General features: G+C 41.0%; 1 protein-coding gene across 8 annotated transcripts in view; it reads right to left on the reverse strand.

The window, feature by feature from the left end:
• Positions 1-13,365, reverse strand: part of ATP11A (ATPase phospholipid transporting 11A) — a 137,111-nt gene that overhangs the window by 53,590 nt on the left and 70,156 nt on the right. For all 8 annotated transcript variants that reach the window (XM_060769616.2, XM_060769618.2, XM_060769615.2 and 5 more), the window contains exons 2-5: positions 10,936-11,058; positions 4,321-4,410; positions 3,006-3,086; positions 666-773 (exon numbers count right to left, since the gene is read on the reverse strand). In XM_060769616.2, coding sequence (XP_060625599.2) covers positions 666-773; positions 3,006-3,086; positions 4,321-4,410; positions 10,936-11,058 — 402 coding nt within the window. The remainder of the gene's footprint in view (positions 1-665; positions 774-3,005; positions 3,087-4,320; positions 4,411-10,935; positions 11,059-13,365) is intronic.

Here is a 13,365-nt window from a genome sequence, read left to right on the forward strand (position 1 = left end):
TTGATTATAGAGTAGTTCTACACTAGATCATGAATTTAGTAAACAGCTTTTCAAAGATACCTGCTATTGAAGTAGTGTAAGATTTCATATTTTATTTATTTATTTATTTATTTAAAAGTTTTATATACCGGCCTTCTCACCTCTCTCGAGGGACTCAGACTGGTTTCTAACCGTAATATCACATACAATCAATAAAACATCATAATTCATATTACAGTAAAACATTAAAACAGCAATTCCAATCAATAATTACAATGGTCAGTCGTCAGACTAAAATCGTTGCTCATCATTCTCCATCCATATCTCAGGGTGTTGACTCACTCGTCGAATGCCTGTCTCCATAGCCAAGTCTTCACCTGTTTCCTAATTGTCAGGATAGAAGGGGCGGTTCTGATCCCCAGTGGGAGAGAGTTCCAGAGCCGAGGGGCCACCACCGAGAAGGCCCTGTCCCTCGTCCCCACCAGACGGACTTGCGAGGCCGGTGGGACCGGGAGCATATTGTAATATAAGCACACGACCAACTGATTACATTCACAAATAACTTATTATTTTTGCCAATACAATAATTTAAAGAATTCCATACTGCATCCATTTATTCAGTCTTTGCCTACCTTGTCATATCACAGAAAGTCAAATCAAGAAATGTATAGATGTGTGATACTTACTCTTAGTTTGTGGCTCTGTTTTCTAACCAGTTTGCCATGTTGAATGAAGTGAACAGGACACTGGTTCATTGCATTGTCGGCTTTGTGACGAAGCCAGTCTTCATAGCCCTTAAATGAAAAAGCAAATTAATATTAAGAATTCCAGTGAAAAACAATCCCTTTATCATTTGGCTTATTACACTTGCATAATGTAATTAGAAAAATTGTAGTATGACAGTGTATATTGTGGAAACCTAGGAAAAGTACTTCAGAGAACGTAAGAGGCCCCTTTCTGTCTTAATGCAATTTTTTTTTACCAGTTCCCATATTTGAAGCTTGATGTCACAGTTATTCTATACAGTGACTTTTATGGCTGAGTGGAGATTCACTTTTTGATGACCCTAGGACAACCTTATCAAGGTATTGCCTAGGACACTGCTTCTTAAACCATGAGTCTCAACCTCAAATGGGGGCCCCTTGACGCTATGTTGGGGTTCTGAAAAATTTGGCAACCGTAAAAGCTTTCTGAACATCACTTAGTGCAGTGGTTCTAAACCTTCTTAATGCTGTGGCCCCTTAATACAGTTCCTCATGTTGTGGTGACCCCACAACTTCTGATATGTCAATATCTGATATGCAAGATCTATTTCCATTCACTGGGCCAAATTTGGCATAAACACCCGATACGCCCAAATTTGAATACTGGTGGGATTGGGGGAGAGGGGATTGATTTTGTCATTTGGGAATTGTAGTTGCTGGGATTTATAATACACCTACAATCAAAGAGCATTCTGAATTCCACCAATGGCAGAATTGAACCAAACTTGGCACACAGAACTCCCATGACCAACAAAATACTAAAAGGGTTGGGTGGACATTGGCCTTAAGTTTTGGAATTGTAGTTCACCTGTATTCAGAGAGCACAGTGGACTCAAAACAATGATGGATCTGGACCAAACTTGGCATGAATACTCAAATATGTGAACACTGGTGGAGTTTTGAGGAAATAGACATTGGCAATTGGGAGTTGTAGTTGCTGAGATTTATAGTTAACCCATAATGAAAGAGCACTCTGAACCCAGCCCACAATGGATCTCCACCAAACTTGACACATTATCTACATGGCCAACACTGAATAGTGTTTGGGTTGGGGGGCTGCTTTTGAATTCTGGGAGTTGCAGTTCACCAACACCAAAAAAGGAAGAGAAGGACAGGCAAAGAGGTCTTCAGCCTTCTCTGCCAAAAGGGTTCCTAAGACCATCAGAAATATGAGTTTTCTAATTGTCTGTGGTGACCCCTTTGAACCCCGCCTCATGACCCCCTAGGGTTCTCAACCCCCAGGTTGAGAAACACTGACTTAATAGCTGTTTAGACATTTACATGAATCTGTTCTGCAGTGTTTACAGTGAACTGCAGAAGACGCTTCAGCTGTACTTCATAAACAGGGAAAAGCTGTTAAGCAAGCTTTGTAACTGTTGATTTGTTATCAATAAATATTTTATTTTTATACCTATTTTATATACTTCTCTACTGGGGTTATATAAAGATTTCTCAGGCTGAAAGGGGTTGCAAGTGGAAAAGTTTAGGAAGCCTTGATCCAAGTAAGATTTGTTCAAATATTTGCCTTTCTCTGAGGCTGAGAGAATAGCAGGGAATGAACAGGGATTTGAACCCTGGTCTCCAACACTAAAACCAATACATCATGCTGGCCTATCATCTAGGTACATATATAAATGTAAGTGGGGAAACTTATATTCAAACAGGGGCAACTGAATGATCCACCTCATTGCTTGGATTTCAAAGTACTATACTACTTTTATTCTTTGCTAAAAAAAAATAAAGTTTTAAATGGTTTTCATACTGATAGTTTAATACTCTTTCAATCACAACTTCTTATACAATTTTGACCATGCATGTTTTTTATTTGAATTTCTCTTTACTCTGCAAGCTATCCAGAGTCCCAGATAGGATACAAAAGTGATTATACAAGGTAGATTAATTTTTCCACTGCTTCAAGTTGAATGTGATATCTACTGATGTCTGTTCCAAATTCAGCTGTAGTATTGCTTCCTTTCAACTTTGAGCAAGTCCAAGAGAAACCGCTCTGAAAACTGAATGTGTTCTCTTTCCCCCGATTCGAATTCCTATTCCATTATATAACCCTCTTATACTATTTATATACTTTAATTTAAAATATTTTACATTCAATTAAACCGGAGATGCATTAAACAAAAATAAGACAGATTCAAAGATTGCCAAAGGAGCAAATACTTCTCAGCCTAAGAGTCAAGGATACCAGGAAGTACATAAGCAAGGGGAAAAAATAATACTTTTTTTAAAGTTGAAAAGCAAGTTTCTTACCTGTTTTATAGCTGTTACAGTGATGACAAAGAAAAGTGGAAGCCCACTGGTCACTGGACTAGTTGGTGTGTCAATGATTAACTAGAAAACAGAGAATTACCAAAATCACTTTTTAAAACTTTATTTTTAAAACTTTTAAAACAAATTGGTAATGATTCATTATCCAGGTGGAGGCCACAAGGGGGCGCTAGAGAGAGAAGGATAGTCCATTTTATGGGGGTGGAGGGTGGGTTGAAGGAGGAAAACTATTTCCCCTGTTTTCACTGGTTATTCCCCTTCCCCACTTTCCATGTCATAAACAAGTTTTTTTTCTATGATGGGGACATGGGTGGGGTTGGAAGGAGCAGTACAGCAGACAGTATGATCTTCTCAGAATTGAACAATAAATGCTGAATATTTATCTTTTCAGCCTTTGCATGCATGTCTTTTGCAACACTAAAAGCATGCAGAATCCAATTACTTACTGAAATTGCTTTTAACTTCTGCTGCTGTCATTTGAAGTGTAAAAAAAGTCCATAGATCTTTGCACATTTCACTACATATTGGTTGCACAATTTTCTTGATCATCTCAGTTAATAATGTGAGGTAGTTCACTTTTTCCCCCAAAAAAGTATTTTTAGAAGCAACATTTCACAAAGGAGATAATCAGAAATATCAGGGGGATACTTGTGAGGTAGCCATTTGGAATTTTTTTTAGTTTCTCAGTTTCCAGAGTGACATATTTTAGGAGTAAAATAAGTGTGAACCAACTGTGGCTGATTGCTTTTGCTCTAAAACATATATGCATTTTCTGAAGTTGAACCAAAACTAGAACTGTAAAGCATACCAGAAAAAGAAGCAATTGAATACATGACTTTATTGTAGGCTTTGGTTAAAATAAGTAGTTGTGCTTATACTCTGGAGGGAATGTGGGGAGGAGGCACATGTTATAAGTTTTTAGAAAGTCAAAAATTGGTGTATGGGTCCTCAACAGAACTTGGGGCCCAACAACAAATGGAGGGTCAGACATTCCCCATCCCTATGCCATATGTTGCGCAAAAGCAAATCAGTTTGTCCATTGAGTGAATATTCAATAAGTAACTGAAAGAAATCATGACTCCCTGGATAAGAAGTCATTTTCCATTGCGGTTCCTAAAATTCCATCTTTTTCTTGTGAGAAGTTTTTCTGGCAAATTTTAGTTGCTTTTTTCTACTGTCCAAATATAACATAAACAAAGACTGGCATGTTTAATTTTAATTGGGCTTTGCAGGCATGTATATCTTTTTTTAAAAATTGGAACAACAAAAAAACCCCAAAAAACTAGGAATGCCTTACCTGTACAAGAAAAATGATGAGAAAATAAAAGTTTGCTATTCTTCGGAACTGCTCAAACAAATTCTTCGGTACAAAGTTCCAAAAAGTGTACTAAAAGAAAGAGAAGGTGTATGCTTATATTAAAGTATGTTATATCTACATATACATATACTTTTTCACCATTTGAACTGAAGGTGAAAATGACTTAAAAGTTATATACAGATCCTAGCAAAAAGAAAGTTATTCTGGGTTGCTGTGAGTTTTCTAGCTTCTGTGGCCATGTTCCAGAAGCATTATTTCCTGACGTTTTGCCCACATCTATGGCAGGTTGGGAGGTCTCACAACCTCTGAGGATGCCTGCCATAGATGTGGGTGAAATGTAAGGAGAGGATGCTCCTGGGACATAGCTATACCTTTGCACTTTAAGAACTCTGGAGACGATTTCTACTGCACTTTTCGAAATTGGGAAGTTTTAGTGAACATACTGTACCTATATTGCTGCTAATCCCTATACCTATACTGCTGCTAATCTATCCATCTTAGCACTTACCTCCACGCCACACTTTAACTAGTACTGGCTAAATATCAGTAGCACTTTTGTACTTTAGGAACTCTGGGGACGATTATTTACGGCATTTTTCGAAATTGTGAAGCTCTACTGAAGCGTCCTAACAACTATTACCCATGTGCTCCCCCATCCCCTTATATTTACTATTCCTGCTGTTAATTAACTGTGAAAGGGACAGGGGACAAAGCGGGCTGGAGTTTGCGGGAAACAACAGGACGGGGGGGGGGGGGGGAGAGATAAAGGGAACCGAAATGTATGGCGAACTGAGACCTCAACAAATCAAAAAACCAACAATGAAATGCAAACTGAGGTTATGGATATGGAATGCGGCATGGAGGGGGGAGGGTGTTCCACCAGCCGAGGGGCCCCCATAGAAGTGGTGGTGGGGAAGGGGAGATGCAAGAAAAGGAGACCATTAATTCGGCCTAGGGATCGTGTAGCAACATTAGTAATTCCAAACCGGTCTCCTAACATGGTAAATTGGTGTAACCAGGATGGCGGTCCCTCCGGATTGAAGGTGGTGCTGTTGAACACCAGATCTGTCAATGGAAAAACAACTTTCATCCAGGACCTAATCCTGGATGAACGGGCAGATCTGGCGTGCATCACGGTGCTGCGTGCATCACAGTGCGGGACATACATTGGACTTGGTTTTCTGCCAGGGATGGGAGGAAGGTGGCGGTGTTGAGGAGCTAACCATCTCTCCGTTGCCATGGACCGACCACTTCCTGGTCAGATTTAGGCTCACTGCACCCCCTAACCTCTGCAGAGGTGGAGGACCCATTAAGCTGGTCTGCCCCAGGAGGCTTATGGATCCGGATGGATTCCTGACGGCTCTTGGGGAGTTTCCCGCCGCCTCAGTAGGTGATCCTGTCGATGCTCTGGTCGCTTTCTGGAATGGGGCAATTGACACGATCACTCCGGAACGTCCCCTCTCGAGTAGCCGAGCTAAACCAGCTCCTTGGTTCACCGAGGAACTGGCAGCGATGAAGCGAAGGAAGAGGGAACTAGAGAGCGTGTGGCGTTTGGATCCAAACGAGCCAAATCGAACACGGTTTGTGTCCTTTTTAAGGGCATATGCCGCGGCAATAAAGGCCGCGAAGAAAGACTTCTTCGCGGCCACTATTGCGTCTGCAAAGAACCGTCCGGCTGAGTTGTTCCGAATTGTTAGAGGCCTTTTAAATCCCACCACTCAAGGTGGGAACCCTGACAATTCGGCCTCTTGCTGTGAAGCCTTTGCTGTGAAGCTTTGATCCACCCTGGTCTGGATACCACGTTAAAAGCAGTCTCTGAGGATGTAACACGAGCACCTGCTTGTCCTATTTTGATGGATTCTTTTCAATTGGTGAAACCCGAGGATGTGGACAAGATACTTGGAGGAATGAGGCCTACCACGTCCATCGTAGACCCCTGCCCATCCTGGCTTCTAAAGGAGGCCAGAAGGGGATTGGCTGAGTGGGTGGAGGTGGTGGTGAATGCCTCTCTTCGGGAAGGCAAGATTCCAGCAAGCTTAAAACAAGCTATAATAAAACCGCTGTTGAAAAAACCATCACTGGACCCCACTAAATTTGACAACTTTCGGCCAGTGCCCAATCTCCCCTTTATGGGCAAAGTCCTGGAACGCGTGGTGGCCTCTCAACTCCAGGTATTCTTGGTAGACATGGATTATCTGGATTTGGCACAGTCTGGTTTCAGACCGGGACATGGTACCGAGACAGCCTTGGTTGCCTTAGTGGATGACCTGCGCCGGGAGCTCGACAGGGGGAGTGTGTCCCTGTTGGTGCTGCTGGACCTCTCAGCGGCCTTCAATACCATCGACCACGGTATCCTTCTGGAATGCCTTGTGGGGATGGGACTTGGAGGCACTGTTTTACAGTGGCTCCGGTCATTCCTAGCGGGCCGATCCCAGAAGGTGTTGCTGGGTGACACCTGTTCAACCCCACAACCGTTGTCTTGTGGGGTTCCACAGGGTTCAATTCTGTCTCCCATGTTGTTTAACATCTACATGAAGCCGCTGGGAGAGATCATCTGGAATTTCGGGGTACGGTGCCATCTGTACGCAGATGATGTCCAACTCTGTCACTCCTTTCCACCTGCTACTAAGGGTGCTGTCGAGGTCCTGAACCGGTGCCTGGCCGCTGTAACGGTCTGGATGAGGGTGAACAAATTGAAATTGAATCCAAAGAGGTACTCCTGGTCAGTCGCAAGGCCGAGCAGGATATAGGGTTACAGCCTGTGTTGGATGGGGTCACACTCCCCCTGAAGACGCAGGTTCGCAGCTTGGGTGTGATCCTGGACTCATCGCTGAGCCTGGAACCCCAGGTTTCGGCGGTGACCAGGGGAGCATTTGCACAGTTAAAACTTGTGCGCCAGCTGCGCCCGTAACTTGGGAAGTCTGACTTGGCCACGGTAGTCTACGCTCTGGTTACATCCCGCCTAGACTACTGCAACGCTCTCTACGTGGGGTTGCCTTTGAAGACAGCTCGGAAGCTTCAACTAGTCCAACACTCGGCAGCCATGATTCTAACAGGAGCGGAACGCAGGGAGCATACAACCCCCCTGTTGTGCCAACTCCACTGGCTACCGATTTGCTACCGGGCTCAATTCAAAGTGCTGGCGTTGACCTTTAAAGCCCTAAACGGTTCCGGCCCAAGCTACCTATCCGACCGCATCTCGGCCTATGAGCCCACCAGGACTTTGAGATCTTCTGGGGAGGCCCTGCTCTCGATCCCGCCAGCTTCACAAGCACGGCTGCCGGGGACGAGAGATAGGGCCTTCTCGGTGGTGGCTCCCCGCCTGTGGAACGCCCTTCCCACAGACATCAGATTAGCACCATCTCTAATGGTATTCCGCAAGAAAGTAAAGACCTGGTTATTTGTGCAGGCGTTCGAATAATTTTAGTGCAATGATTGGTAATGACATAGGAATGGAACAATGGATGACGAATCTGGATCATGTTTTTAGTGATGAGACTCTAGTGAATGGTTATTATAGTAATTGTGTACTAACTGTGTATTAGATTAGGCTGTTAATGGTTTTTTATATTGATGCATTGAATTTTGCCGTTTCCGTGTGTTGTGATCCGCTGTGAGTCGCCCCCGGGCTGAGAACAGTGGTATAGAAGTAAATAAATAAATAAATATACAACCTGGAAAACTCACAGCAATCCAGTGATTCCGCCACAAAGTTATTCTGCCTCTTATTTTAATTTGCAAAGGGCTCCATGATTAAATTTACACATGTCTTATTTTTGGCTATGAACAGACATGTTTATGGCTATGAACACACAATAAATATTAAAAACATTATGAATACATATAAATTTAACATATTGAGGCAAGTAGTTGGCATTACTGAGCAACTCTGCATATCAAATACCAGCTTTTTGCAAGGAATTGTGTTCCCTTTCCTGAGTTAGGCTGTGCCAATCATTTTAGGAACTTGGGATAAGGAACTGGGAAGAATTTTGTGGAGAAGTGTTGAAAGGTAAACTTCACCAAATTTGAACAGCTCATTCAAGTGACAGAAGGCCTGTTGTGGACCTAAAATTAACCACATTGGCCTTGGGAACAGGCAAATAATGACACAAATTGACAATTGGATGGAGGACATGTGTTTGGAGAAAAGAATGTTGTAACTTTCACATAATTGAGAAAAGATCCCTACTATCTTATCGGTGAGGCAAGGCTGGCCTGAGGCAGAGGAGCAATTCATTGTTTCCAAAGTCAGTCCAGAGTTATTTAGCCAATGGTGGCAGAAAATCCCTTAAGCATCTCTCCCATCTCCAAACCTAAAAATAACTAAAGAGGCAACTGTTCGTTGCACTTTCAGAAAACCAAAAGCTTCTGCCTGAGGGAGGTTTTCTGTAGTAATGGTCAGACTGGCTCAGTTGAGACAACAGGAGGAGTGGGCTGGCAATTCAAAGGGGATCCATCACACATTTTCCTTTTCCTTTGTGGAAATGTATCTCTATGACAGAACTTTCCAAACACTTCATGTTGGCACACTTTCACTTTTTAGAAATGCATCATTTTGCAACACAGTAATTCAGTTTTGTTCACAAACCAGAGGCTAAACCAATCCTTTATAAGACATACAGACACATACATCAATTGTAATAATGAAATCCATGGGGACACAATATATCTCATGAGAATCTTTGATTTGTAAGATAATAACATACAGTCCTAACTGTAAAAGAATAGGTTACTGGCCTGGGATATTACATTCCTTCATAAATATTGTGCCATCACCAATGAAAGATGGTGGTTCTTATACCAGTTGGTCAGTGAATCCTCTTTGGGCTTTAACCCAAATTTTACAAGAGTGGTTCAAGTAATGGACCTTGTTCCCAAAATATATTCAGCACCCAGAGAAGATCTGCTGCTCAAGGTGGCATTTCATTCACCCTCCATCACTGCGTTTTCCTTCTCCCTGGCTCTGCATTCAGTTTTCAGGAGCAACAAAAGCTGCTTCACCAGCAGTTCAAGAGTTTATAATGCAGTGACATCTGTCAATATCACAGGGAACACATGCAACAAAATCCCCCAAAACTGTTATTAATATTCCATCTAAAGCTAGTTGGCATCACTGGCATGCCTCTAAGCAAGAGAGATATAATCCGACCTGCAAGTGACATTTTCACTAAATGTAAAACAAGTAACACAATCAGACAGCTCTTCTGGCATAATGCTCTGACACATGCAAGCAAAGAAAAGTGCTGATATCAATTTCTTAGCGAAAACCCCAAAGTGCTTTCAGATTTATATTATATTTGGGAATGATAAATGAATAAACAATAAAGATTACTGAGTTTATTGCAATGAGCACTCATGGGCCAATAGTATTTTGAAGGGGGATTGGCCATGCAGAAAGAAAAAACCATTATTGATTCTTAATGGTCTATATTGGCTTGGAAATTTCTGTCTTTACTCTATCTAATAGCTTTGCTTCTGGAAGTTTGGGAATCAAAAATAGCATAAAAACAGAGAATAATAATTGTTAAACATCATTCAAAATAATATATTTTGAAAACATGGTTGAACATTTTAATTAAATGGCGGTAAAAACTAATTTCACATAATTTTCAGGTTGGATTTTCACAGCAGGACGGGTCTGAAGCAGAGGGAGCTATGGGCCTGGCCTTTGCCATGGTGCAGCACTAATCAGATCATTGCCTGCTAGAAAAGGAAAGGGATGGTAGAACATTCCAGCCAGGCCACATGACTAGAGGAGTCTATGGGGTCCTAATTAGCTGTATATAAATGGCTTTTAGGATTAGATGCTCATTCCACCAATATTTTAAAGAGCAAATATATTTGCTTCTATGCTATCCCTTGCGTATAATTTTTAATCTATAATTTTTGGTTACAAAATTGCCTCTAGTCCCACTGATTTCTCTTTCTTTCTCTGGATCTTGATTTATGCATGTCTATTTGACTACCCGCCTATATCTTCTCATCCTAATTCACTTATTTTGGTTTAATCTGAACCTTCAGACTAAGTGACATTCAGGGCCTTAGCAATGGGAGAAGAATGTTAACCTGAAGCAATCCATCTTGTCCTTTAGTGACAATCACCATAGACAGTCAAAATTGTTATTTTGGTCCCTTCGATATTATTATAGGAACAGTGCAATGTTCTGTTCATATCTGTTTTTATAAAATCTATTATGCTATATAGCAACAACATGATAGGGCCCTTCCAGGCAGGCCCTATATCACAGGATCTGATCCCAGGTTTTCTGTTTATCCCAGATTATCTGGCAGTGCAGACTCATATAATCCTGTTTAAACCAGAAAACCTGGGATCAGATCTTGGGATAAAGGGCCTGTCTGGAACGGCCCTTAGTTTACCTTTGTACAGACCAGAAGCAATTTGACAATTACAGAAAGCAATGTTTTTAAAATCATAATTTCTTTATAATCACATCTGCTGTTAAACAAGGTAGCTCAGGAAGTGGTGGGGATAAATAGAACCACTGCTAAAAACAAAAAGTAGAGAGTGATGTTGACAGTATTAGGTGAATTGTGCTACAAAGCTAGAGAAAGAGCGCAAACATACAATACCTTTGAGGAAACTATTCTGTTATCTGGATAACGCTGTGGAATGTATGCCTCAGCACCTGGGGGAGGTTCGCGATGGCCAACATAAATAGTTCGATTGTCCACCCAATTCTCTTCTCCAGTACACTGTGAAAGAAAGAATGTGTCATTTTAGTTCAACCAGTAGTTCTGCATAGAAATGAGTCATGCAGTGAATTGGGTAGCCCTGTCTCTCAGCATTACTTGATCCTTCATTCTCATACAGCTGTCAAAATCCTGTCCCCCAAGTCCCTGCCTATCTACTCCTGAGGAACACTGAGATGACACATATGAATGAGTTGTCAAAATCCTGCCTCTAATTGCCTTCAATAAGTCCTTCCCCTACAGCAATAAAGGCGAGCTCACACAATTCAGATCTCCTCTTCTTAAAGATGGGATTTACATTTTGTCCTCACATTACTTTAGGAAAAGGGGAAGAAAAAGAAACGCATAGACCATCTCTCGGAATACTGAGTGTAATCCAAACAGCCCTGTAAAAAAACCTGCCAAAATTGCATGTGTGAGTTTCCCTCTTCTTCTTCACAGCCAGGAATTGGGGTCCACTTCTGAAGTTTCTCCAAGTTTTGGAGGTATGTGAAGGAACTAGACTATTGTATTAAAAAGAAAATGACCAAGAATCCTTGGTCATTTGGGGGTAGTGAACATATCTATTTATTTGTTCAAAATACGTATAAGTTTCCTCTTAAGGCAAGTTACAAGCAATAATTAGAACAATATGCATAATCTTTCGTGAATTCAGATACCTTGAAAATATATGTAACATAAATTGCCAAACATGTCAGTTAGCATGTCTAGTGATAGCATGCTGAGAAAACTGACAACAATATTAAGACAGCATTATACACACAATTCCCTACAAAAGAGTAGCAGAATATAGAATATGTAGGAATTACGTGTCTCATAAGAAGCCTGGAGAGTTCAGCTGAAATCTCTAGATGTACATTCTGATAACAGGGTGAAATGAAGTTAGATCAAAATCTTTCCTGTGTGAGGATCCCGTAATTCACTCTGCTAGACACAGATGGACTTGATAAGTTGGAGACTCACCGGACACACTCCCCCTCCTGCCCTATTGGCATCAGCATTTGTTGCGGTTTGTTAGTTTATATGGAAGCTACCCAGCAGCCTTCCCAGCTCCAGGCCCCAAGTTGAAAATACACAGAGTATAAAGGAAAAAAATCATTCCTCTTGAGTAGTCAACACAAGCAGTTTATAAAGAAAAATACAGCAGCATTGAAAAACACATTGTCCATTGCAGGAGAAAGAAAACTTACAACACAATGTATTAATTTGCTTCTTTCCAGCAAGCTTTGAGGAGTAGTTCCATCTCTGATTACTTCATTTCACCTACTACCTGCATCAAGAAAACTTCACCTGATATACATCCTAATCAGGGAGTGGTTCTTCCTCAACACACATATACTTGTCTTGATTCTTATCAAGACTTACAAAATCATATACTGTAACACTCCTCCTTGTGTGTAGAGGAAAACACAATACATAATACAATTACATGGTACACTCAAAAAATCCCAAATCATTCAAAACATTCTGATGTTTCTGTTCACTCAGTGGCTTAGTTAGTACATCAGCTAGATTTAGATTTGTATTACAATATACTATATCAATTTCACCATTTTTCACTGCATCCCTTACACAACTGTACTTAATATCTACATGCTTGCTTCTTTGTTTTACTCTGGCCTGTGTTGCCATTGTGATGCATGTCTGATTATCCTCATATATTGTTGTTGGATCTTCAACAGGTATTTGCAAGTCTTTAAGCAGTTGTTTGATTACACAAACTTCTGTATATGCTAAGCTAAGTGCACCAAACTCAGCCTCACTGGAACTTAAAGCTACATAACTCTGTTTCTTCGACTTCCAGTCAATTACAGCATTAGAAAACTTAACTAAAACCCCTGTTGTCGATTTCCTATCAGTACAGTTGCCGAAATCACTGGCTGTGTATACCTGCAAGGATAGTGAATCATCTGGACTTAATGCCAAACAAAAATCTTGTGTTTGCTTTAAATATCTTGCCACCCTCTTAAGTCCATTCCATGCAGCAATGGTTGGGTTGCTTGCATATCTGCTTAGAAAATTCACAGCAAATGCAATGTCTGCTCTGGTGTAATTACATATGTACAATAACTGACCAATAATGCTTTTGTATAAGGCTTTCTCTTTAAATATTTCAGCATTTTCTACTTCGTTTTGAAAACCTAAAATCATGGGTGATTTAACTCCTTTACACTCTTTCATGTTTAATTTTTCCAAAATCTGCATTATCTTCCCTTTTTGGCTTAACACAAAACCTTGTTCAGTTTTCATAATTTGTACACCAAGAAAATATTGAATTGGACCAAGGTTTCTTAACTTAAAATGTTTTCC

Source organism: Anolis sagrei, chromosome 3 (assembly GCF_037176765.1).
Source record: "Anolis sagrei isolate rAnoSag1 chromosome 3, rAnoSag1.mat, whole genome shotgun sequence".
NCBI lineage: Eukaryota > Metazoa > Chordata > Lepidosauria > Squamata > Dactyloidae > Anolis > Anolis sagrei.